The sequence below is a fragment of the Rhineura floridana genome, chromosome 1 (genome assembly GCF_030035675.1).
Source record: "Rhineura floridana isolate rRhiFlo1 chromosome 1, rRhiFlo1.hap2, whole genome shotgun sequence".
NCBI lineage: Eukaryota > Metazoa > Chordata > Lepidosauria > Squamata > Rhineuridae > Rhineura > Rhineura floridana.
The window spans coordinates 292,095,978-292,119,465 of record NC_084480.1 but is presented as its reverse complement, the minus strand read 5'-3'; the positions used below and the strand labels follow the sequence as shown (position 1 = coordinate 292,119,465).

The 23,488-nt window shown below is 40.1% G+C and overlaps 1 protein-coding gene across 6 annotated transcripts in view; it reads left to right on the top strand.

The window, feature by feature from the left end:
- ANGPT1 (angiopoietin 1) overlaps positions 1-23,488 on the top strand; it is a 220,730-nt gene that overhangs the window by 170,765 nt on the left and 26,477 nt on the right. For all 6 annotated transcript variants that reach the window (XM_061605061.1, XM_061605071.1, XM_061605080.1 and 3 more), the window contains exon 7: positions 4,558-4,727. In XM_061605061.1, the coding sequence (XP_061461045.1) occupies positions 4,558-4,727 (170 nt within the window). The remainder of the gene's footprint in view (positions 1-4,557; positions 4,728-23,488) is intronic.

The window sequence follows — 23,488 nt, the reverse complement described above, 5'->3', positions numbered from 1 at the left end:
GCAGTCATGGTGAAGCATTTCCCATAATTATATTTCCATACTAGAAGCTTCACCTGTTGAATTTGTGCCTGCCATGCAGCTGTTAAAGGACAAGAACCCTGTTTTTCCCCCATGCCAATCCTAAATTAAAGCCTAGGCTTCCATCCTGTACCCGCTTAACTGGAAGTAAGCCCAATTAAACACAAAGGACTTACTTCTGAGTAGACATGTATACCATTGTACTGTAAATTAACTACACAGTGAATTCTTAATGAGTCTGTGGTCTTTAGCTCTTGCAAAGCAGGAGACATGCCCAAGCCTCTTTTGAAAAAATTTCACATTTGCCTTTGGAGGGGTCTTTAACATTCACCCACATTTATTGTGTAGTAATTTCTAGGCACTTCTTAATCTCAATTGACCCCAGCACAGGAAAGATGCATTTTGATTGCTACGGAAAAAGGAAGGGCAAACTATGGAGATTGCAAGGACTAGGGGAAAAAGACAGACGCAGGAAAAGCACACTAAAAGGAAGGGCAAAATAGCAGCTCTATAGCATCCTAGAGATTCCTGTTGTCTGGTGTCCAAGCAACTCACTTATCAATCACAGCTCTGAGTTCACTCATCGGCTCATATCACTGACAGGCGGGAGCAGCCAGACAGGCTCATTTCACAGGAATCAGTTAAAAGGGTACCTGCACATTTTGCTCCAAAGCTTTCTTTCTAGGACAGCTAGAGACTTGCTTTAAAAAAAATGAAAGCTCAGATTCTGGGCTACCTGCTGGGGGCACCACTGAAGGCTTTCATGGGCATCATGGCACCTGTGCATGATGGGTTGGCGATCCCTGTTCTAAGGGATGAATTATCCTACTAAAATGGCTATGCCATTTTCAAACATCACAAGGTCAAATAGCTCTGTCACTGTGAAAACAGACACTGAATCCCAAATAAATGTTGCCTTTGCTTGCCAGGTTATGTTATCTCAAAGTCAGCAAGAGCCTAAATATTGCCAGTTCAGGAGGGAGAGGTATATATATTGGGCAAGCTGGCATACCAGTTCCTTCCAACTTCCTTACCTATGCCAATTTATTTACCAATAGATTTTGGTGTGTTTTTGTATTGGCTAACATCGCATCAATAAGGACAGTCATATGAATATACCTTATGTGGAAGTGCAAGTTCGTACAGTTTTTGCATCCATGCAATGCCATCACCAGCCCACTGGCACCCTTACACACTAATCACATGGGGGGGCAGCTAACTGTCTAAATCAGGTCAAAATTATGAATAGGAACAGTCTAGTGTTGCAATTCCAAGAGCTTTATGAGGTGGGCTATAAGATGTGGCTTAATTATAAAACACATTTATAGCTCTGGTCACACTTTTGACCCACCATTTTGTTTTGCTGGTGTTATTTTGATTTGTAAGATGCTTTCCCACATTTGTAAGCTGTGGCTCACAACACAAATGAGGCATTTATCCATTTGGAACATCCATGTTACCTTCTTTTCATTTTTCAAAAGGCTTTTCCTTTTTAAAATTGTATACAATTTATTTCAGCAGTTAAAGGTGACCACCTCTCATATTTGCTCCTGGGAATTTGTACCAATCTTTGTTGTGTTTTCTAAACAAGATGGATTGCCTTCAATCCACGTTTTACATTGTTATTATTCCTTTTCTTTATAAGCTGCTCTTCATTAAAACTCACAGATCAATAAACGGTACTAAAACAATTCTATATACTTTAATAAAATGCCACATCAGCTCTGTAGCCTGGGGAGGGCAGCCCCCTCCCTAGAGATATGCTGGGAGTAGGGTTGGCAGGTTCAGAGCTTGAGACTGATCCTGTATCTTTAGGAGAAGAGAAAGTCAGCCAGGTGCAGGTGTTCTTGCAACATTGTAATGGGAAAAACCACAAGGTGGAATTCTCCCTTCCCCCTGCACAACTTTTAAAGATACAGAAGACCAGGCCAGGCCTGCCAACCAAGAGATCTTCTGTACCTTTAAAAGTTGTGCAGGGGGAAGGGAGAATTCCACCTTGTGGTTTTTCCCATTACAGGGTTGCAAGAACACCTGCACTTGGCTGACTTTCTCTTCTCCTAAAGATACAGGATCAATCTCAGGCCCTGAACCTGGCAACCCTAGCTGGGGGGGAGGGCAGGATTTTGGGGGGATTTTTTTAAAAAAATTGTGACATGACAGACAATGAAAACCTCCATTTAAAGAATGACAGCTTGTTTAAAGAACAGGTGCAATATAAGAAAAAATCAGCGAATAAGACAGGGCAAGTGCACAACAATAGCCTCATCTGGAAGAGCCCCAAAAGTCTGTTCATTCAAGACTGTCCCTGACTGAGGGTGGATTTTTCATTTTCACAACCCCCTATAATTACTGGAATGATCCTAAAAAAACAACAGCCTGTATTGTAACATGACCCTTGAAGAGTTAAATATTAGAACTTTGTATTATGGGCTAGAGTTAGACTCCACCCCTTGAACTTTCCTTTGCCCTGCTTTTCAGTTTCAGTTGTGTTTTCTACTCAGCCAGCAATAAAGAAGCATGTTTGTTTGCCTTCCGTAAGAAAAGAGTTTGTTTATTCTTCAGTGATTATAATGAGTAGAGCAGGATTGGGTGCTTATTGCTAAAGGGCAGTGCTTTCTTGTGACAGTACTTGCCAGTACAGAGTACTTCTCTCTTTTTTTGCTGCCCATGGCAACCATTGTGTCCTGGCACCCACTGCATTTTCATCAAGATATGTGTACCAGTACTTAATTTTTTTTAACCCAAAAAGGCACAGGTAAAGAGTGAAATAAAGGGATAACTTAAAATGATCTGAAAAAAATTGCTACCCTAAGTTGCCCTTTAGTCTTTTAAAGCACTCGCTATACTCTCAAAGTGCCTGTTTTTTCTTCTTTTTCTTGAGTACTTGATGGCAAAGGATGGAAACAGCCCTAGAGGGTGAAAAAACATTGCTGTGAACACTACATTTGGCTGGCTGGCAGGATGTCTGATTGGCTACCTAAGCTATAACTCAGGCCTAATTTCTGATTTTCCCAATATGTGCAGTTCAGCATGAGGCCTTTTCAGAATTTCTTGGCAGAAAAATCAATTCAGCAACCAGTAAAAAAAATCCAATTGAATTCTACAGTTAGTTTCCAGTTGCTTAGTTCCTCTTTTATATAGCAACCAGTTAAAAAAAATGTCTCTTGATTGTCTAACAGAAAGGAAAATCTAAAGGTCAGGAACAAGACTAGAAGGAGGGACTCTCAAGAAGGAGTTAACAAACACACCCTAAAGTACTGGTTTTTCCTCTGCCCTTCTCTAAACTTTTAGTATAGACAAGTTTGCTTTTTGGTGGAATCTAAAACTGAGATGCCTAATGCAGCATCAAAGCCAAGCTCACGAGCTCACTGTCATTACCAAACTAGGCCAGTTCATGAAGAATCAGAACATAGGGATAGACCACAGGTGAAAGAGGACTTTAGCCATAAGCAAAGACCAGCTTTTCAGTCTGGTATTCCTGGGGATCCCTCCAAAAAGGATGGCTTCATTCATGTGAGTTAACACACACTCTGGATGGAGGAAGAGTAAGGGGGAAAGTCACTGCCTTTCCCTTCCCCTGGCCTGACCTTCACATCCTCTCCACAAGTGGGGGAGGGATTGGCTGGTGATAAGCAAGTCTTCTCCCCAAATGCCCCACCTAGAAGTTCCTGTCTCAGCTCACAAGGAAGGCTGGCTACAGGGCTGTGCCACATACTTTAATAATTTCACAACACAGCAAAGTATCACAGTTTAGAAATGCACTGTGCAGAAGAAGTCCCAAGAACTATCAAAATCACTTGCACGAAAAGTAACTGTAACTACCTTGAGGCTTACTCATTTTGCCTGGATCCAACCTGATATTTTTAATGTATATTTATTTTCATAAATACATAATATAGAAAGATAAATATGTTCTTATACAAAGAGAATGTCACATGCCCAATTTGAGACACAGCAATCAATACCACTTGTATGTATTGAGATTAAACACCAGACCATTTACTTATATTCTAAGCTTCATGCTTCAAAATATTATAAACTTTCAGGTATCAACTTTACACTTTTAGAATATTTAATACAATTATTCCACCTTAGTGCAAAACTGTTGTATTTCTATTTTTGTTCTTTAACTCTAATGTAATGAGTTAGTTTAGCCATTATGGCAAATTCCCACATTCTTTTATTGCTGAAATATTTTAATTCTTGTGCAAAAAAAATCTAAAGTTTAGCTTTTTTAAATAAATGGAGAGTTGGGAAAAATAGGTAACTCCATGTCTCAGACATGGGCAGCAGCCTGTAATAGCGATCTCATGTCTTCTTAGCCAGCAAGCAATTGTAGTAATCAAACTTTACCATGAGATCATGAGCTTGTATTTCTAAATTGTATCTGGCAACATCAAGAATATTGTGGATATTAGTCGAGTTGTATCACAACAACCATAGAAGTTGATTTTCCTTCAAGTGACAGTCGCTATAGTGCAAATGTTACAGAAACCTAAGCAAAAATCCATCAATTGAGTTTCATCTGTTTTCTTCTAGGGCTTCGGTAGTCCCTCTGGTGAATATTGGCTGGGGAATGAGTTTATCTTTGCAATAACCACCAGTCAAAGACACTATTCTCTCAGAATTGAACTAATGGATTGGGAAGGAAGTCGGGCTTATTCACAATATGATAGATTTTACATAGGAAATGAAAAGCAGAATTACAGGTGAGTCCAGATGTTTTTGTTACTATGTGCATGTAACTAATTGGAAACTCGCTCATCAAGCATGGATATCAAATTGGAAGGTAGTTTTTAGTAGTTGGAATATGAGAGAGTATTTGAAGCTTGCTTATATAAATCAGACTATTCAGTATTGCCCACACTGATTGTCTAGATATTAATATACTATGGATGTGTGGATGATTTATTATTATTATTATTGCTTCCTCCCAAAGGGAGCCCAGGGCAGCAAACAATGATAAAGCAGTAAAAACATCTTAAAAACAAACCATCTTTAAAAAAAATAAAAAGCAAAAACCATTCCAAATACAGATGCAGATTAGGTTAAGGTATCTACTTAAATGGCTTGTTGAAAAAGGGAGGTCTTCAGTAGGCACTGAAAAGACAATAGAGTGGTTATATTTGATAAGGCATCCCCATTTTGCTGGAATAACATTCTAATGGCATTTCTTGTACACAATCTTATGTTTACTTCGAAGTATGTCTGATTATGTTCAGTGGGGCTTATCTCTCAGGTAGGTGTGACTAAGATTGCAGCCTAAAAAAATTTAAAGACCAGAATATGCATTCTATAGTAACTTTTGTTTCATTCATGGGATATATTATTGCATCTAATCATGTCACTGAGCCAATTCCTTGACTCAAAATATATACCTGAGGAACTCACAATGCTCATCTTAAAAAATGAGGTGAGTGTTTCAGCCTGCCAAGTTCAGAGTCTTTCTCCAGCTTGGATTTTAATCCAAACCAGAGAAGAACTCCTCCACACCATCTAGCCTTCCACCAGCAGTCTCTCTGGTACCTGCTGTTCAGGCATTTGCAGGGAGGGAGGTGTCTTTGTCCTTCTCTTCCTCCTCTCCTCTTAGTGTCTGGAACACTGTTATGGCAGTGACCCAGGTTCTAGCAGACTGAGAAATGTATTTTACCCAGGGCAGCTGACAACCTGCATTTTACAGAGCTCCTGACCCTGTTGCACTCCCACTAACATCATCAGGAGTGCAACACGGTCAATGTGGTTTATAATTAGATTTATAAATAACCCAACTATTTGATTTTGTCTTAATCTTATGCATATTTTATAAATACTGGAGAATCTTTTAAAAAAATCTACTTACATAAAGCTCCAAAGATTAACATTTCCCAAGATGGAAATAAGAGACTGAGACTATAAATAATGGGTTAAGTAATTGTTTTTCATTCAAAAGGCAGTCATCAAATATCTGAACAAGTTAAGCTGCACAGTACTCTAGCCAAGCTCAGTTTCTTATCTGTTGGAGCTAAGATCCAACAGTGATAGAGGAATTCCATGGACTTGATGTACTGGTGCTTGTCTTCTTATTGCCCAGCTTGTCTAGTACAATTTCAAAGTCTGCAAAATATAGCAGATGACTTCCTCTTCAGACAAAGAAAAGCAAAAGTACTATGTTCTTCAACACCAGAATATAGCCCTATCCAGCTAAAGTTAGCAATGTTCAAAGCCACTATCCTAAAGATACTTCCTAGGGGACAAGTTCAAGGGGAAAGATCCTAAAGCAGGGGTGAAGCCTGTGCTTTCCATACAGAAGGCCCCAGACTCAGTCCCCAGCATCTTGACTTAAAATGATCAAGTAGCAGGCAACAATCATCTGTCTGACACTCTAGAGAGCTGCTTGCCAATATGAGTACACAGTATTAGGCTAGACTAATAGTTGGGAATAGTTACGGATGTCCCCTCCCACCTGTCAAAGTGGTCTGCAGAGGGTTGGCCACTTTTGCACCAAAAGTAGTTTCCCAAAACTGAGCTAGATGGACAAACAGTCTGAACTGATATAAGGCAGCTTCTTATTTTCCTACTGAGTTCAGTAAGACTTACTATAAACTTAGATAGGTTTGCGCTGTAAATCCCATTGAAACTAATGGAGCAAGTTAGTAAAGACTAATACTACCTCGTTGCTTTCAATAGAACATGGTCATGAGTAACTTTAGTTGGATAAGAGCCTATGTCTTAAGTAGTTTCCTCTTCATTTTTTAATTACAGCCATCATCATCATCACTGTTGTCTGTTATTATTACTATTGTTGTTGTTACTGGGTTGTGTCCAATTATATTTTTTGTACTAGCAGAAGCCCTTCCGCCACCATAAGGCAAGGCAACCAATGTTCACTAATCTCCCCTAGCAATTGCAGCCCTCTATGTCATATTCCACAGAGTCGCACAATCCAGAGAAACTTTTGTGGTGGGGGTGACAGGAGATTGCATTAGCAGAGATTGGAAGAAATCAACAGTGATGGTCATCAAGGCATTAGTGTGTAGGAACTTGTTACATCCTCATGAATAAAAAATCTTATTTCCCTTGCCAAATCTGGGATGGCTACAGGAGTTGGCTGTGAAACTAAAGAGGAAACTAAATCTTAAGACTGAAAGCCAAACAGTTGGCCCACCTACCACAGAGCAGAGCATGTTCATGCCTTTGATGGCACAACTTTCATTGGTTTGCATTGTACTTAGCAAACCCAAGAAATGCCTACCGAGCTGAAAATCCCCAGCTGTGGTACATTCCTCATGCTATTGCTTTCTTTCTAGCAGTGTTAGTTGCCAGTTGTATTCACTCTGAACATCTCTCATGAGCAATGGCCTATTTTATGTGCTGCCACTCAGCCAAGCAAATAATCTTTCTTGCCGATGAAATGATTAACGGCAATAATGATTTTGCATCCAATATCCTGTTAACAAGAAAACACAGAGCAAGGATGCACTGCAGATTAATTTCAAATACTACTATTTCCATCAGGAATAATAATAACCAGCAAAGAGATTGGGTTCCAAGCTGGTCTGGGCATTTGTTCAAGGAAACCTAAAACACAAAACAATACGAATGGGTGGGAAAGAGAACCCTCAGGAGGTGGAGGAAGTCTTTTGTTTGCATTTATTGCAATAATGGCTTATTATTTGCAGTAAGGGCAAATAATACCACTCCAACATTTCATTGTAGTCACTGATGTAAGGATACAGAGGCTACGAAGTGATAGATTGTGTCTGAGAAAATATGGGAAATCATTTTTCATGTAGCTCTACAACATACTATAGAAAGTTTTGATTCAGCCTGGATCAGTCCCAATTGGTGACTTCAGACGTGTTCTGTTTATTCTCCTAACTGTTTGTATTTCCTTCTCTCTACTACTTTTTATTAGCCTAAAGAATCTCTGATTTGAAAGCAGTAATGCTGAACACATGTACATTAAAAATATCCTCACTATTCCGAACAATACAGCTGCAAAATAAATGTTTTCTGGGAAGGCAGGATAAAATATATCTATCCCAGATGAATACACAAAGTGCAAAAGAGGTTAGAATATTGGTTGATGATAAGTGTCATTTACTAATCAATGCTGAATGGTGATCTGCTTCCTTTATTTGAATGTATCTCATCTGATTTATATGTTCTTTAATGCTACCTTTGGGGGAGGGTTCATGCAAAAATGATTAAATAAGTTATCAGAGTATCCATTTAGATAAAAGGGTAGTTCTGTTTATTTAAGCAAGGACCATTTATTATTTGTGGATTGATATACCTTTTAGATAATGACAAAATAGACATCTGGATATCCCAGAGATTGCAATTAATCTCTTTATATATGCATATCAGGAAATAAAGAGAGTTAGACAGAAGACTTTGTGATCATGGAGAATGTACATTTATTTCTGGCATGGTGTAAATACAGTGTTGAGTTTTCGTGTGTGTTTGTTTCAAATTAGAATATTTGGCCGAAACAAATTTTGACATTAGAGCTCACATTCATCAGATGTATTTGATTTAAAGCATATACACCAGAATGTAAACTTCTCCCTGATTTTGCAAGCAAGATTCAGATATGTATTTACTAAATAATGTGGCTGGAAAAAAATGTGGAGGGGGGAAGGAATGGCAAGAAGAAGCACTGAGATTAATGGAACAACCCAATGACACGTTACACTCAGTTTGGGCCAAGCTCAGAAAAGCAGCATCCTGTCATCCCACTTTCCTCTCTCCTATATAATGTGTAGCATGCTTAACCCATGCCACACCATTGCATGTTGGGTTTTTCCCTGCCTCCAGCAGAAGCAGCCAATGATTGTAGCAGAAGTGGGAGAATGCATAACATGATGACATCACAATGGGGAGGATGTACTCCAGAACGGCAAGGTCAATTCCCAATCACAGCAATAACCAAAATCAGCTCCTTTATGCCCTGAAAAAACGATAATCAATTGAGTGTAGCACTCATCATGTAATAAGATTTTAGTAGATGTGCTGTTTTCCATATTTTGCTATCATTCCCATTGCAGAAATTATTTCTGAATTCAGCAGGCTGCCATTTCTTCTCTGGAATGACTTGGAATTCCAGACCTTTTAGGGTTTGTTTTTATGATGTTTTAATGTTTTTACTGCTTTTGTTTGTCGCCCTGGGCTCCTGCCGGGAGGAAGGGTGAGATGTAAATCAAATAATAAACAAACAAACAGCAAATAAATACATAAATAAATAATATACCAAAAGGCCTGCTTGGGAACAGTGCCGAGGTGCTCTATCAGCTGAGCGACTAAAGTCCAGTGTGGCAATATATGAGCTATCTCCAAGCATTAGTGAATGTCAAGAGATAAGTTGTTTGACTAACTGAAAGCTGATGCTATTGTTCTTGTAAGGTTTGTAAACTCACAGTTGTAGCTTAATCCAATCAAATCCCAATCCACACACTATGTTGACAGCTAGTCAGGACACATTCATTCATCATCCATCGCTTTGAACCCCCAACACACACCCCCAATAAAAAGCTGTCATCAATTCTCACCAGGCAATTGCAGTAGGCCTAAGCCATATGTTTAGAAAAAAGACATTTTTTTCTTCTCGTCTAAACATTCCCTTCCCACAATCTCCTCACCCCTCCATGCTGCTCGACTGCTCAGAAATTATAGTTCAGCTACAGGGGAAAGCAAGCCTGAGGGAAGAGGACGTGTGTCCAGTGATGGGAAGCAGCTTCAGAAGCCCAGTGCCCTGGATTAGGCTCGCTGGCTGGAAATTCCCCATTTTTGGACTACTGCAACACAATACATGACACCGTCATATGAGGGTGTGGACCATTGCTCATTTTGATCCAATCTTGTCTGCTCTAGCTGGTAGCAGTTCTCTAAGGCAAAAAGCACAGGGTTGTCACAGCAGATTGGACCTAAGATGTTTGCATGCAAAGAATTTCAACTCCCACTAGGGATGGATGAATCTGTCAATTTAGATTTACCTTAGTTTTTCACTTTTCCAATCTTAAATTCAGTTCCCCACCTTTCCCAATCCATTTTTTAAATGCACACTATCCCCTGCATGTTTGTATACATTGTGTGGTTGGAGAACTGCACTGCAAAATTTGGAGAAGTACAAACTTCAAAGAATAACTGCATTTCACGTTGCATGTTGCCTCAAGAAGTATGAAATAGGTTGTTTCTCATTAAAATGCAAACAAAATAATATTTGTGTCTCTGTCTACCGCTGAGCGATTGGTGCTCACAGCAACATCGTGCTAAACATCTCCCTGACCTCATCTCACATCATTAGTAAGAGCTGGAAACACACCTCAATAACATTGCCACACTCATTGTGTTGGAGCAGATGTTACGAGTAACAAAAAACAAAGAGTCACAGAATGAGGGCAGATCTGTGATTAATTCCAGCCTTAGAGGCTTCCAACTTCTGCTGCTAAAAGTGAACCTATCGCACCATTTCTAGATGGAGGGTTCTCTTTGCATTACATACATCCCACGGGTGGGGAACCTTTTCTTTCATGGGCAACCTTCCAGGGCCCACATGGTGGTAATGGAAGGGGCAGAGGCAAATGTGGACATAGCAACAAATGTAAATCTTGCCTTTGTACAGTAGGCTAGTTTCTACACACCTCTCTCTATCCTCCATTGAGGCAAACAAGAGGCGTTATCAGAGTTCAAGGGCACATTCTAGCCAAGCAAGAACACTCAAGGGGAGAGCAAAGTAAGGCTGGTGAAAGGTGTGGCCTGAGAAGAGGTAGAATGGCTAAGGAAGAGTGTTAAGGGCCATACAGAGAGACCTGAAGGGTCACTTTTGGCCCCTGAGCTTGAGATCCCCCACTCTTGTTATATTCCCCCAAGCCACACAGAATGAGGATGGATAGATTCAGACTGGATTCGATGGCAGAACCTGCATGGGCTGCACAGGACAAAACAGGAACTATATGACAAAACTGCATACCTAGTTGCCACATCTGTGGCCTTTATCCAATTGGCCATGCCAGCTAGGCCTGATGGGAGTTGGAGTCCAACAACAACTTGAGGGCCTCACTTCTTATAAGTACACACACACACACACACACTATTTACAGTGTTTATAAGTTATAGGCAAAGTTTCCATCATATGGCTCTCTGACATTGGAAACACAGCAAAGACAATTGCAAAAACAACAGCAATTCAAGTGACAACTCCTAATTTTTGAAAAATAAACTAAAAATCATAAAACATCTAAATGGAGGAGGTCTGTTGGATCTCCTTTGGGAAGGAAAATCTGAAAGGGGTGCCTACACATGTTCACACATGGACCTGTAGGCACTCCACACAACTTGGAACCCTGCATGTTTGAAGTTCCAAATTACATGGAATGCCTCCAAGTGTACATTTCAGACATTGCAGCAAATGCACACAGAGGTCTGGGGATGGGACCAGCATGGTACTGTGAGGACAAAGGCAATGAGTGCAGTTCTCCTCTCCACCACCACATTTACTCTATGCATAGAAGCAATAACTGGGGGAAAAAAACCCTTGAAGACCAACTTCAAAAATGGATTAGACAAATGATTAGCCAGGACATTTAAATGGGACCTTGCATCTTCAGAGACAGTATGCTTCTAATTACGAAATACTGGACATAGGGTGTGGACATCAATCCTATGCCTTGTGTATGAGATTCCTGTAGGTATTCATTTTTCCACTGCTGGAATAAAAATGCTAAACTAGATGGACTTCTTTTAATTATTCTTAAAAGTTGGCAGTCAGGATGGGATAAGGTGGCCCCTATATATCATCGAAAAAAAGAAAATGTACTACCACAAAAGAGCACAGATGTGCATAACATTTGCATGTGCTAATATACGGTATAGATGCAAATTTAGAAATTGTTACTATAATTTAAATGGACATGCAATACATCTCGCCATAGCGGGGAAGAAGACTTTGACCAAACCAGCCAGAGGCGAAGTGTTGATATGCAACTTCAGGGCCCCTAGGCTTCCTTCTTACAGTTCTTCAACCTGGACTTGGACTGGACAGCCCTTAAAACAGAGGATACCTTCATCCCTTCAAATATAGGGCTGTCTTTTGTACAGAAGGCTATTCTTGGATGTGATGAGGCAGAAAATTCTACAAACAAGCAATTTTGTGATAGTTATAACTGGAAGGAAATGAAGACCTACCATATACCTGATTGTGTGAACTCACCATGACAATCTGCTGCAAACTAAACCATGCATAATGCAAGATCATCATTGAGTAGCCTTTATTACTACATTTAGCAATAACAAATCCCATGTACCTAATTGCTATTCTATTTAAAGAGACAGAGTCATAATTCTGAACTGCAGATTTTTATAAGGTCATGACCCTGATTTGTAAAAGACAAAATAGCATTCAGAGTTCAAGCTGAACCCTCCTGGCCTGGTCAGTGTGGCACCAGCTAAGAGCTTAAAGTATAAATAGATGACAGTGAGTGAACCTTTCACTCATATCTGACTCTGGGAGACACAAATGACGCCATGGGAGTAGAAATATGCTTAACAGGCGATTTGTGTTTTTCTAACTGGGGTCTTAGTGCCACATAATTCATTTTGGCACTTTTTGAAACCCACACTCTGTCCTTAGAAAGCAAATCAAAGATTCTAAGGCAATATTTATTTATTTCAAGTTTCTGTAAACATTTCCAGGAATATCCTTTCCAGTTCTTGATTTTCCTGCGCTGATTACCTACATTTAGAAATTAGCTTTTTTTAAAATAAAAAATTATAATGTGCTGTGTTACAGACTGCCAGAAGGTGATATTTAGTAACTAAAAGGATTTAAATTATTAAGCATTAAAAAAAAAGTTTACACACCATATGATCAAATTGAGGCATCACTATTGTTTGGCCAGTGAGGATGGGATTTGAGCTTACAAGCCCTTGCATCATCCCTGAAGACCACCAGCTTCCGTCTCTCCTTTCCCAGTTTGAATAATCAATAGCTTGGCTACAAAACAGAGCTGGAAGCCTAGCTCAAACTGTGGCTTCCATTTCTGATTTGTGGGCAAACTGATTAGGAAGCCACAACAAGCTATGGTTTGTGAAAACCAGGATGGCAGTGAGGGAATTAAAGAATGCAAGCACAGAACATAACAGCCTAAATCTCATAGTTTGGGCATCATGCCTGTACTACTTGGCCTATGTTTCAACCCACACATATGGTTATTCCTTAGGAGTATCTGTATCTCTGGCCAACTCATTGGTTCTACATAATTCCCTTGCCTCCACATTAGCATTACAAGGCAAGCAGTTGGGAACCAAATCACTTTTTTGCCACATAACTAGGGATGAGGGAGAAATTAGGTTTGGTTTGCATTAAATACAGACCTACCTAATCATACTTCCTGAAACAATGGATTGTAGTCAACATAGTGCTAAGCAGATTGTTTTGTCAGTGTAAAGATTTGTCCTTGTGCACGGAACACTTTCCCCCACTCCTTCCTCTGTGATCCTCTGAATCTGGAGGTTTTCCCAATGCCCTAGAGCAGATTTGGGGATGGTGTGGGGTGCATGGGAGAAGGACAGGGAGGAATCCCATTGCAGTAGTGCTAGCCCTTGCACAACAGTTCACCAGAACAACAAATATACTGCTAAGTGACTTTAACTTAGCACTACATTGGATACAAAGTATGTAGGGTCCAGTAGAACCCCCAGACAATGAACCTGTATTTTCAAGGGGAGTATAACCCCATCTGACTCTTCTTGAACCTCAAATCCTGGGTCAGCTCTTCTGACCCTGAGCACCTCTGTCTTGTCCAGATTAAGCTTAAGTTTGTTCACATCCAGTCTATTATTTCCTCCAAACATCAGTTGGGGACCTCCACAGCCTTCCTAGAATGGGGTAGAATTGAGAAGATACAATGCCGTTTTAACACCACCTTCTGATGTATGTGCAGACCAGGTCTACAATACCAGCAAGTAGCAATACATCATCCACCAGGTTAGGTCAAGGATGAGTCAACTTCAGTCACTAAATTTGAGTAAAACAAGCATGCATGCATATTATACAGCCATGAGAGTAGCTGTATACAATAGCCAGCATGGATTTTTCACATTCTGCAATGTTAAATTGAAAATACCCCCATGCCATTCTGGTGCTTCCGATAAGCTCATTTTAAAACAAAACCTTACAAAATGTATAGTCCTGAACTCAGAAAAGCTTGCTTAACAACCTTCTAAGTTTTCATAGTGATACACAAAACAGTAAGAGAGAATTCAGACTTCAAAGTGTAAAACAAGAGAGAAAAAATCCAGACCCCTGTTGGACTTCTTTCTGTCACTGTCAAATTTCATAATTTGTTGAAATTAATTGCAGATCAGCCGTGTTCACAGAGTAGCTGTAATCCTATTACTGAACTTGCCCCATACTCTGACCTTCATCTTCTACAGTTTAAAAGTTAAAAAAATACCTGGCTGATTTTTAATTAATTTAAGAAATTTAACATTGCACTCTATGATACCACAGGCATGATCAGTAAGAACCAACTGCCAGTGTTCTGAAAGCCAGACTCACAGCTGTTTGGCTACCCCCATGCTAGACATTTATTCCACTTTAAACAGTCATGGCTTCTCCCAAATGATTCTGGGAAGTGTAGTTTGTGAAGGGTGCTGAGAGTTATTAGGAGATTCCTATTCCCCTGACAGAGCTCCAGTGGCCAGAGTGATTTAAGAGTCAGTCCCTCTTCTGGGGATTGTAGCTCTGTGAGGGGAATAGGGCTAGCTGTTGGGAAAATCAAACTTGGACTGCCCAAGATTCATGTGTTTAGCCTGCTATGCTGTGCTTAAACCACTCCATTTAAGGAAGGGTGGAAAATGGAAATTGCCTTCAAGTCGATCCCGACTTATGGCTACCCTAGGAATAGGGTTTTCATGGTAAGCGGTATTCAGAGGGGGTTTACCATTGCCTCCCTGTGAGGCTAGTCCTCTCCAGCTGGCTAGGGCCTGCTCAGCTTGCCACAGCTGCACAAGCCAACCCCTTCCTTATCCACAACTGCCGGCTGGGGGGCAACTGGGCTCTTTGGGACTATGCAGCTTGCCCACGGCTTCACAGGTGGCAGGGCACGTAATCCCTGAACCACTCCCTGTGGGGGTGATCTTTAGCTGGCCCTTGACACCCAGGAGACATGAGCGGGGATTTGAACTCACAGACTCTGGACTCTCAGCCAGGCTTTCCTACAAACATAGAGCACACCTAGAAATTTGCTAGAAAATATTTAACCTCCCACTGTGAAATCAAACATGTTTAAAGTGAGTATCTGAAATTTATCAACTGTCTTAATACTGTTGCTTCCTCCCTGCTAAAACAAGATTAGCACAGCACATGCCTTGTTTCTGTTATTTGGGCTGATTGCAGGTGTTGCCACCACTCACCATATGTTAAGAGGCACATGTTATCAAATTCTTCCAAGCTACAGCAGAAGTGGATTGGACTGTGAAAGACTACCCCAAATTGTGTTTGCGTTTATTTATTTATTTATTTGATTTGATTTATATCCTACCCTTCCTCCCAATAGGAGCCCAGGACACCAAACAAAAGCACTAAAAACACTTTAAAACATCATAAAAACAGACTTTAAAATATATTAAAATAAAACATCTTTAAAAACATTTTTAAAAGCTTTAAAACATTTTTTTTTAAAAAAAAAAGTTTACAAACATATTAAAAAGCAATTCTAACACAGATGCAGACTGGGATAAGGTCTGTACTTAAAAGTAGAGTTGAAAGAGTGTTACAAATTTGTAGGACAATACAATATCTCAGAGAGGAGGTATATATATATACATATATATACCTAGAGAGAGAGAGAGAGAGAGAGAGCTATAGATATGTTCTTAAACCGCAAGGGGTTTTTTTTGCCGATTAGTGAATTTTCTTCAGCTATTAGCTAATACAGCAGTAAAGCAAATTATTTGTGGCACATTAACTGAACACTTTGCTTGAAACTGCAACTGTTACTATATCCTACTTTGTATGTGCAAATACTTGGGAACTTCCCCATAATAACTGTCTTGTTTTAAATGAATGTTCTCTTGCCAAACAATGAGTACCTCCCTGAGACTGGGCTTTCATGCATGTGATACATAAGAATTGGCATGTTTGGGGGAAGACAAATAATTCTGGTTTCAGCTAAACTGAATGTATATATAATTACTGAATGCTTGATTCTGCGATAAAGTTGAATCAAAATCTGACATTTTCAGATGAGGCTCATTCTCTCTCTCCTTTCACCTCTAAGTAAAAACTGTTTAGCAGTTTCAACAACAAATCAGTTAGGAAAATACTCAAGGATAAACTGGAACAGTTGTTGACTTTTCAGGACTCCTTAGAAGACCCAAACCAATCTGAGCAGATACTCTTCTAGATTCCATTCCTGGAAAATCAGGCAACTTTGTAGGAAATATAACCCTTAGAAACAAATGGATTATTTCAAAATATCCCGTAAAAAGTTCCAATCCCAGACAGAGAGTTCCTTTCTTTCACTCATAGATATTTGCTTCTGAGCAAACATATTTGGATCCTGCTCTAAATTTGATTTGCTGAATTCTGAATGTTGTCTTTGTATATATGACCTATTTGGGGCCCTTCGGTCCTATGATCCTATGGAGTGGGGCATGCCAGGGGCTCAGGAGAGAGCAGATCTCTCTTCAAAGGTGGAAAAAGTTACCTCCGTCAGAAAGGGAGACCTGACTTCAAGGGTCTCCTCACCACCACTGCAGAAACTTCATTCCTAGCCTCACTGATGGCAATAGAGGCAAAAAGGAGGCAGATCCAAAGCATACTGGGGGCTGGCAATTCATCTGTAGCCTTTAAAGACTGACACGCATCCTTGAATTGAAGTAGTAGTCTGCGTCTGCATTGGAATTGGTTTTTAGTATATTTTTAAACCTTTTTTAAAAAAATATGTTTTTAACCTTTTTTAAAGATGTCTTCAAAGCTTTTTAAAAGAATGTTTTTAAAGATGTTTTGTTTTAATGTATTTTAAAGTCTTTTATTTTCTTAAATGATGTTTTAAAGTGTTTTTAGTGCTTTTGTTTGCCGCCCTGGGCTCCTATTGGGAGGAAGGGCGGGATATAAATCAATCAATCAATAGAATAAATAAATAGTAGCCTGGTAACCAGAGGCAACTGTTTTCAGGTGAGTGCATGGAGCAGCAAGACAGCAGCCTGGTGGAGGAGTGATGGAATTCTAGCACTCCATCCCTCCTCTGAGCCCAGCACAGGAATTCAGTGGGTTGTTGCAAGGAGCACAAAGATCTCTGTTCCTTTACTGCCAGCACCCAGCAAGCTAGTGATTTTTGTGGATTTATTTTCAAGGCTGCTATAGGGAGCAACACAGGATAAAACAATTCAGTTTTGTTCACACAACATGACATGTGCAGGTAACACCTGGAGAACTGGGTCATATTTGCCCACTGTTCCCACCTTGGCTTATTTGCATTCAATTGAGTTTGTGAACAATGTGCATGGGATACTATTGAGCATGTGTAGATTAGAAATAGAGCAGATCCATGTATTCTTTTTGCATGACATGTCACATGACCCCTGCACATTAGCTGGTAAGGAGTTAAGAATGTTTTGCTTACAGAGCTTAAATTAATCCTAACTTCAAGTAATATGCATAAAATCATTCTCAGAAAGACTATTCTTAAAAAGCTGTACATTTCAGTGGCTGCTACATTTGGAAATGAGTGAACTCTGGGACATAAATCTCTGGAATATTTTAATCCAGCATCTCCCATTGTCATTACATGATGGTATAGTAATCAGGATCTAACCCATTAGTTAAACTAGATCAGCATTTTACTTGCACTGGGATGTTGTTTAAAATCTTCCATGAAAATATTACACTTTAAGGGAGGACCATTAAAAATACTCCCTGTTCTCCCTCCCTCCCTCCCTCTCCCTCCCCCCCCCTCTCTCTCTCTCTCACACACACACACACACACACCCCTTGATGTGGATCATGTCAGATCTTGAAAATCTCATGTCAAACCAAATGTTGGGTGGATTAAAACAAAAACAAGAAAGGACACTTGTTACGCTGTTTCTTACAGCTCAGTCTGCTAGCAACCACAATCTCTTTTCCATCTGTACTGGAGCCCGTCTTTGCAACATGATGTGAAAGGTCTGTTAAGTCATTAACACTAGAGAAATCAAAACCCAAATTTGCAAAGGCCCAAAGAGAACTTATAGTAAAACACAGTTATGCTATTAGGTTGGAAGAACGTCATGAATATAAACAGCTAGCTGTAGGAGAGCTCAAGAGAACATGCCCAATCTTGATTTTTTTTTCTATACAGTTAACTCTCTTCTACATGCAAACAATATTAAGGTTCTCATATAAATATTATCCACAAACTTAGAACCCAATGAATGACTCATTTAACACTGCAGGGAAACAATAGCCTTGGTGTAGGAGAAAAGGGACTTGATAGGAACTTAATAGTATGGATGCACAACTAGAAACCATACTGTTGGAAGATGTTCCTCCGCCTCAATCAAAGAAACCTGATCCATGCTCGATCTGATTTCTGTGTCTTTTGTAGATACTTCATAGACATTTTATGCTTGTTCATTATAGTCTTGTAGTCTACAACAGCCTTCCCCAATCTAGCCCATCAACACCAATCATTGTGGCCAATGACCAGGGATGAGGGTAGTAGTAATCCACAACATCTGGAGGACAATGTGTTGGCAAAAGCTGGCCTAGAATGTTCCTTGTTTGTTCAGTTAGTAAGAACATTCCCATTGTCAGCAGTAGGAGCTTTCCTCCCACCACAAATATCAATGTCAGGGGAAGAGAGGAAGTTTTTGTTGAGCTTGCAGCAGGAGGAAAAGGGTTAAACTTCCCCCTCCCCAAGTGCCATAGTTCTGATCTCACTCCCCCTCCCCAAGTTTTTTCCATTAAAAAAATGCTCCTGTCCATTGCAACAGCACATTTGATTGATTGATTGATTGATTGATTATTTGATTTATATCTTGCCCTTCCTGTCAGCAGGAGCCCAGGGCGGCATTTAATATCACATGCAGTGTGGCCATGAGACCAGGAATTAATTCAGAGTTCAGAGGGGGAGAATTTCAGAAGTATCATCAATCAGCCCCTACCCAGCAGTATCCCCGTAGGAAAGTCTTCCGCAGTGCAGATGCCCAAGTGTCACTTAACACTAATCTACAGAGAAAGGGTGAGGACTGGATTCTTTTTGTGCTCTTGCACCAGCACACTTCAGCTTGGAGCCCCAAATAATTACATGACAGTCACATACATACATCTGTAAGGGCATTTTGTCCTGCTCTCAGAATGATTTGTACCCATTTGTCTTTTGCTCAGAGTAAGAAATGCTGCAGAGCCAAAAGCTACGTTATGGGCGGTATTCAATGGTAGTCTTACTCAGAGTAGACACACTGAAGTTCAAAGGTGAAAGATACGTGCAGTTCATTAGGTTCCTTAATTTCAGTGGGTCTCTGAGTAAGAGTTGAATGTATTTTTTATTCTTTAAAAAAAGGTTAAAATATTAAATATATGCAGTGGTAACTGATTAAGTCATACTCTGAGTAGACCTATTGAAGTCAATGGCTTAAGACCCTGAGTATGACTTAGTCACATACAACTTGGCATTAATAAACCTGGAATTGCAGCCCAAATTTCTTTGTAGGGGTGTGCACAAATAGCCTCTTGAAAGTCTCCACTCTGTTTGGGTGTAGAAGAAAGTTGGGGAGGACCATGTCACCAAATTTCACCCGGGTGTGAGTTTTTGTGGGTGGGGCTCACCATTAGCACATCATGCTTGGTTCTTTTCCCCTAAAGCTTTTGTTGTTTCTTCCACAGCAACTGTTTGGGCAGTCTGGCCGCCACTCTGTATCTTCCACAATACCCCAAATCTCGTGTCTTTCTAGGGCATTTTAGGGGAAAGGGGGAATGGCAGCCTCCGCGAAGAATTGTGAATCTTCAGTGTGGGGGGAGGGGAGAAAAAGAGAAATCTCAGAAAATTTATCAGAAAACGTTATTTCTGAGAAATTTCAACTCAACTGCTTTACAGGGGCAAGTTTGTAGTACAATGAAAAAGAGCTTTACAGCCTGACGTGCAGATGTTAAACAGTTAGAGCAACACTTTTCTGATCTAATCCTTTTGGAGGAGGGGAGAGAAACATTGTTTTTATTTGGAATAAACTGAAGGTCATCCAAGCGGTATCACAGAGCAGAAATGGCAAAAAGCAAAGCAAACTTACCAATAACAAGAAATGCATCTGTCTTGAAGGTCCATTTTAAAAAATAATAAACTGCTCCTAAATTATCCAATACTCCGTTATCATGTGGGAAAAATAAAGAGTATATTATTTTAAAAGTGTCTTCAGTTTGATGTAATGGTGGCAGGATTTTCAAACAATCATGGTTCAGCTAAACTTGCAGTGTTTCCCAACCTCTTTTTATTTTTTTGTTGCTGGACTACAACTCCCATCAGCCCCAGCCAGCATGGCCAATGGTCAGGAATTATGGGAACTGTAGTCCAGCAACAAAAAAATAAAAAAAGGTTGGGAAACACTGATTCACCCATGATAGGAACTGGATGTAGACTCTCAACAGGGTGTTGGAGAAAGCAATCTCTGTGTGGAATGTGAATGCCTCTGCATTCATCTGCACATGGAAGCAGAATGATATATGTACATCCTGGGGAGGATGGAAGATGCGAGTTCACACCTAGATGCTGCATACGATTTCCCTCTCTGATTCACCACTTACTGCTTTGGGCTAGGGATGGGGGAGAAATTTAATTCTGTTTGCATTTAAAGCTGAATTATCAAATTTGCCATTTCTGAAGATGAGAACTGAAACACAGCCATCCTTTGAAACTCACACATCCAAATTTTGCAGTGCAGTTCTCTAACCAAACAGTGGTTACAAAAATGTATATAATAGGGGAAAGTATGCATAAAAACAAATATGATTTATTTATTACATTTATACCCCGCCTTTCTTTTCATGATAGAACCCCAAGGCGGCTTACATATGGTTCCCAGGCATTCTCCCATCCAGGCACTGACCAGACCTGACCCTGCTTAGAGCTGGCCTCATGTGCCTTCAGACCATAAAATAACAACATGCATTATATTAGAAGAAAATGCTAAAAATGTGTGCATTAGTCAAAATTGCATACAAAAATGGGCTTATTATGAAAGGTTCACGCTGAAATGCTGAAGAATTTTCATGAGGATTTTTTATTTTAAAAAATTGCAAATTCCTGAGAAATGTGGAGAATGGAATATCAGATTAGAAAAATGAGAATCTGAGAGAACCAAAACTGGCAGTTTTTCCCACCCCTACTTTGGGCTTTTGAAAGTTAAAATCCCTGCAGAGATTGGGGAGCAAAGACCTGGATTCAATTATTGTGTCCAGCATTCCCCCAAAAGCTGATCAGCAAGATTTTAGCTTTTAAAGAACTCTGCATGCAATCCTGGTGACTCTGCATATACTTCATTGACCAGGATGATAACGTTCCATAGCTTTCCATGTGCTTGGATCACCTGTGTGAATGTGTTCTCTAGGCAGGTGAGAGAATACAGTTTAAATCAACATATCAAACTGCTTTATACAGAATCAGACGATGGGTCCACCTGGCCCAGTATAGCCTACGATCACTGTCAGTAGATCTTCAGGTCTGCAGACAAAGTGTCTCCCTTCCCCATCACCTTCCACCTGATTTCCTTTTTAACTGGAGATGCTGAGGATTGAACCTGAGACCTTCTGCATGTAAAACCTGTTGTGCTCTATCACAATTGTGGTAATGATCCAAATGGTATTGGCCTGTGCCCCAGGAATGTAAGCCTGAAGTACAACTATGGAGATAACTTCATAGCTCTGCACTTCAAAGGCCAGGGACAATAACATTTTAGCCAGTTTTGAGCTCCAGTCCAAGGTGTTTCTGTTAGGTTCTTATTTAATATAAGGCAGGTTTACTCACTGTTGTAGGCCCAGTAAAGAGGCTATTTACTAAAGAACAGGTTAGCGCACAGCTGCATAGGAAAATAAAAGGAAGTGCAAGAATGGGCAAAAGGGTGGAGTCTTAGGGATGTATCCAGTACTGGTTCTACTCAGAGTAAACCCATTGAAATGAATGGTCATTATAACTTAGTTCCATGAATTTTAATGGGTATGCTGTGGCTGACTAGAACCCCTTGGGTCCAAACCATAACAACTGGTGACAACATTTAACTGTCATTACCCATTACTACCATTTTGCCGCCACTCTGCTTGCAAAGCGGTTGCTCTCCCACTGAGCCTTGGCCACACCGTGTCTTGTTTGGCTTTAAGATTAGTGGAAATTCTCATGGGGCTTCCAAACATCCAGGGTAGGAAACCTCTTGCCCTTCAGTATATTCATCCATAATCTTCATGATGGGATACAGCCAGAGTTCTTTGAATGGTGTCAAAAAGCCAGGTGCCACTTTTTATGCTGACATTTGCTTCTGTGAGCTTGGCAGGGATGATGTACTGATGATCTGTGACAGTTTAAAATAAGCTTGTAGATACCATGTTCCGAAGTAATTTTTCTATCAGCACTACTGCAAAGGAGTTTATTTTCCTCTGCGGAGGAAAAAAAAAGTAAGATGATTTACCAAAATAAGCCATCAGAGTCCAAGCCCAGTAAATCTATAAGGCTTTCATCTCAACTTAGTTTGTTTATGCTCATGCAATGGGAAAAAATGCATAAGGTCCAGAAGAATACTTTTAAATATATTGCTCCAAAATGCAGTCTGTATATTGCTTTAGAAAACAATATCTAATTGGCACTGCATTTCAACTGTGCCTCATAAAGCTTAGCTGTTTTTATGTCCGGCCTTTCTCTGACTTTTTCCAAGATACTTTATCTTAGCCTTGTATTTTGAACCTCCCCTACATTGCATTTATCACACCATGTTGATGGGTTACATTCTTTCCAACACTGTGCCCCTAAATCCCCCCTACCGGAGCAAATTCTAGCTGCTTAAAAAGAAACATGTAATTGAGTAGCAGCAGCATTTTCTCAACTGTGGATGGGCATTGTGTAACTTACAGTACAATCCTATAAGGACATAAGAGCCTGCTGGATCATGTCAATGGCCCAACTAGTCCACCATCTCACAGTAGCCAACCAGATGCCTATAAGAAACCCAGAACCTGAGGGTAACAGCACTCTCCCCACTTGTGTTCCTAGCATCTAACATTCAGAAGCATTGCCATCATGGCTAGCAGCCGTTGCTAGCATTATCCTCCATGTATTTGTCTAATACATTTTTAAAGAAATCTAAGTTGGTGGCCATCGCTACCTCTGGTGGGAGTGAATTCCATCATTTATCTATGATCTGGGTGAAGAAGTACTTTCTTTCATCTGTCTTGAATCTGTTGGAAGTGGGGCAAGAGCAACTCCTGTTTTGTTCTTTTGTTTACGTTCCAGAAGGGAGATAGAGT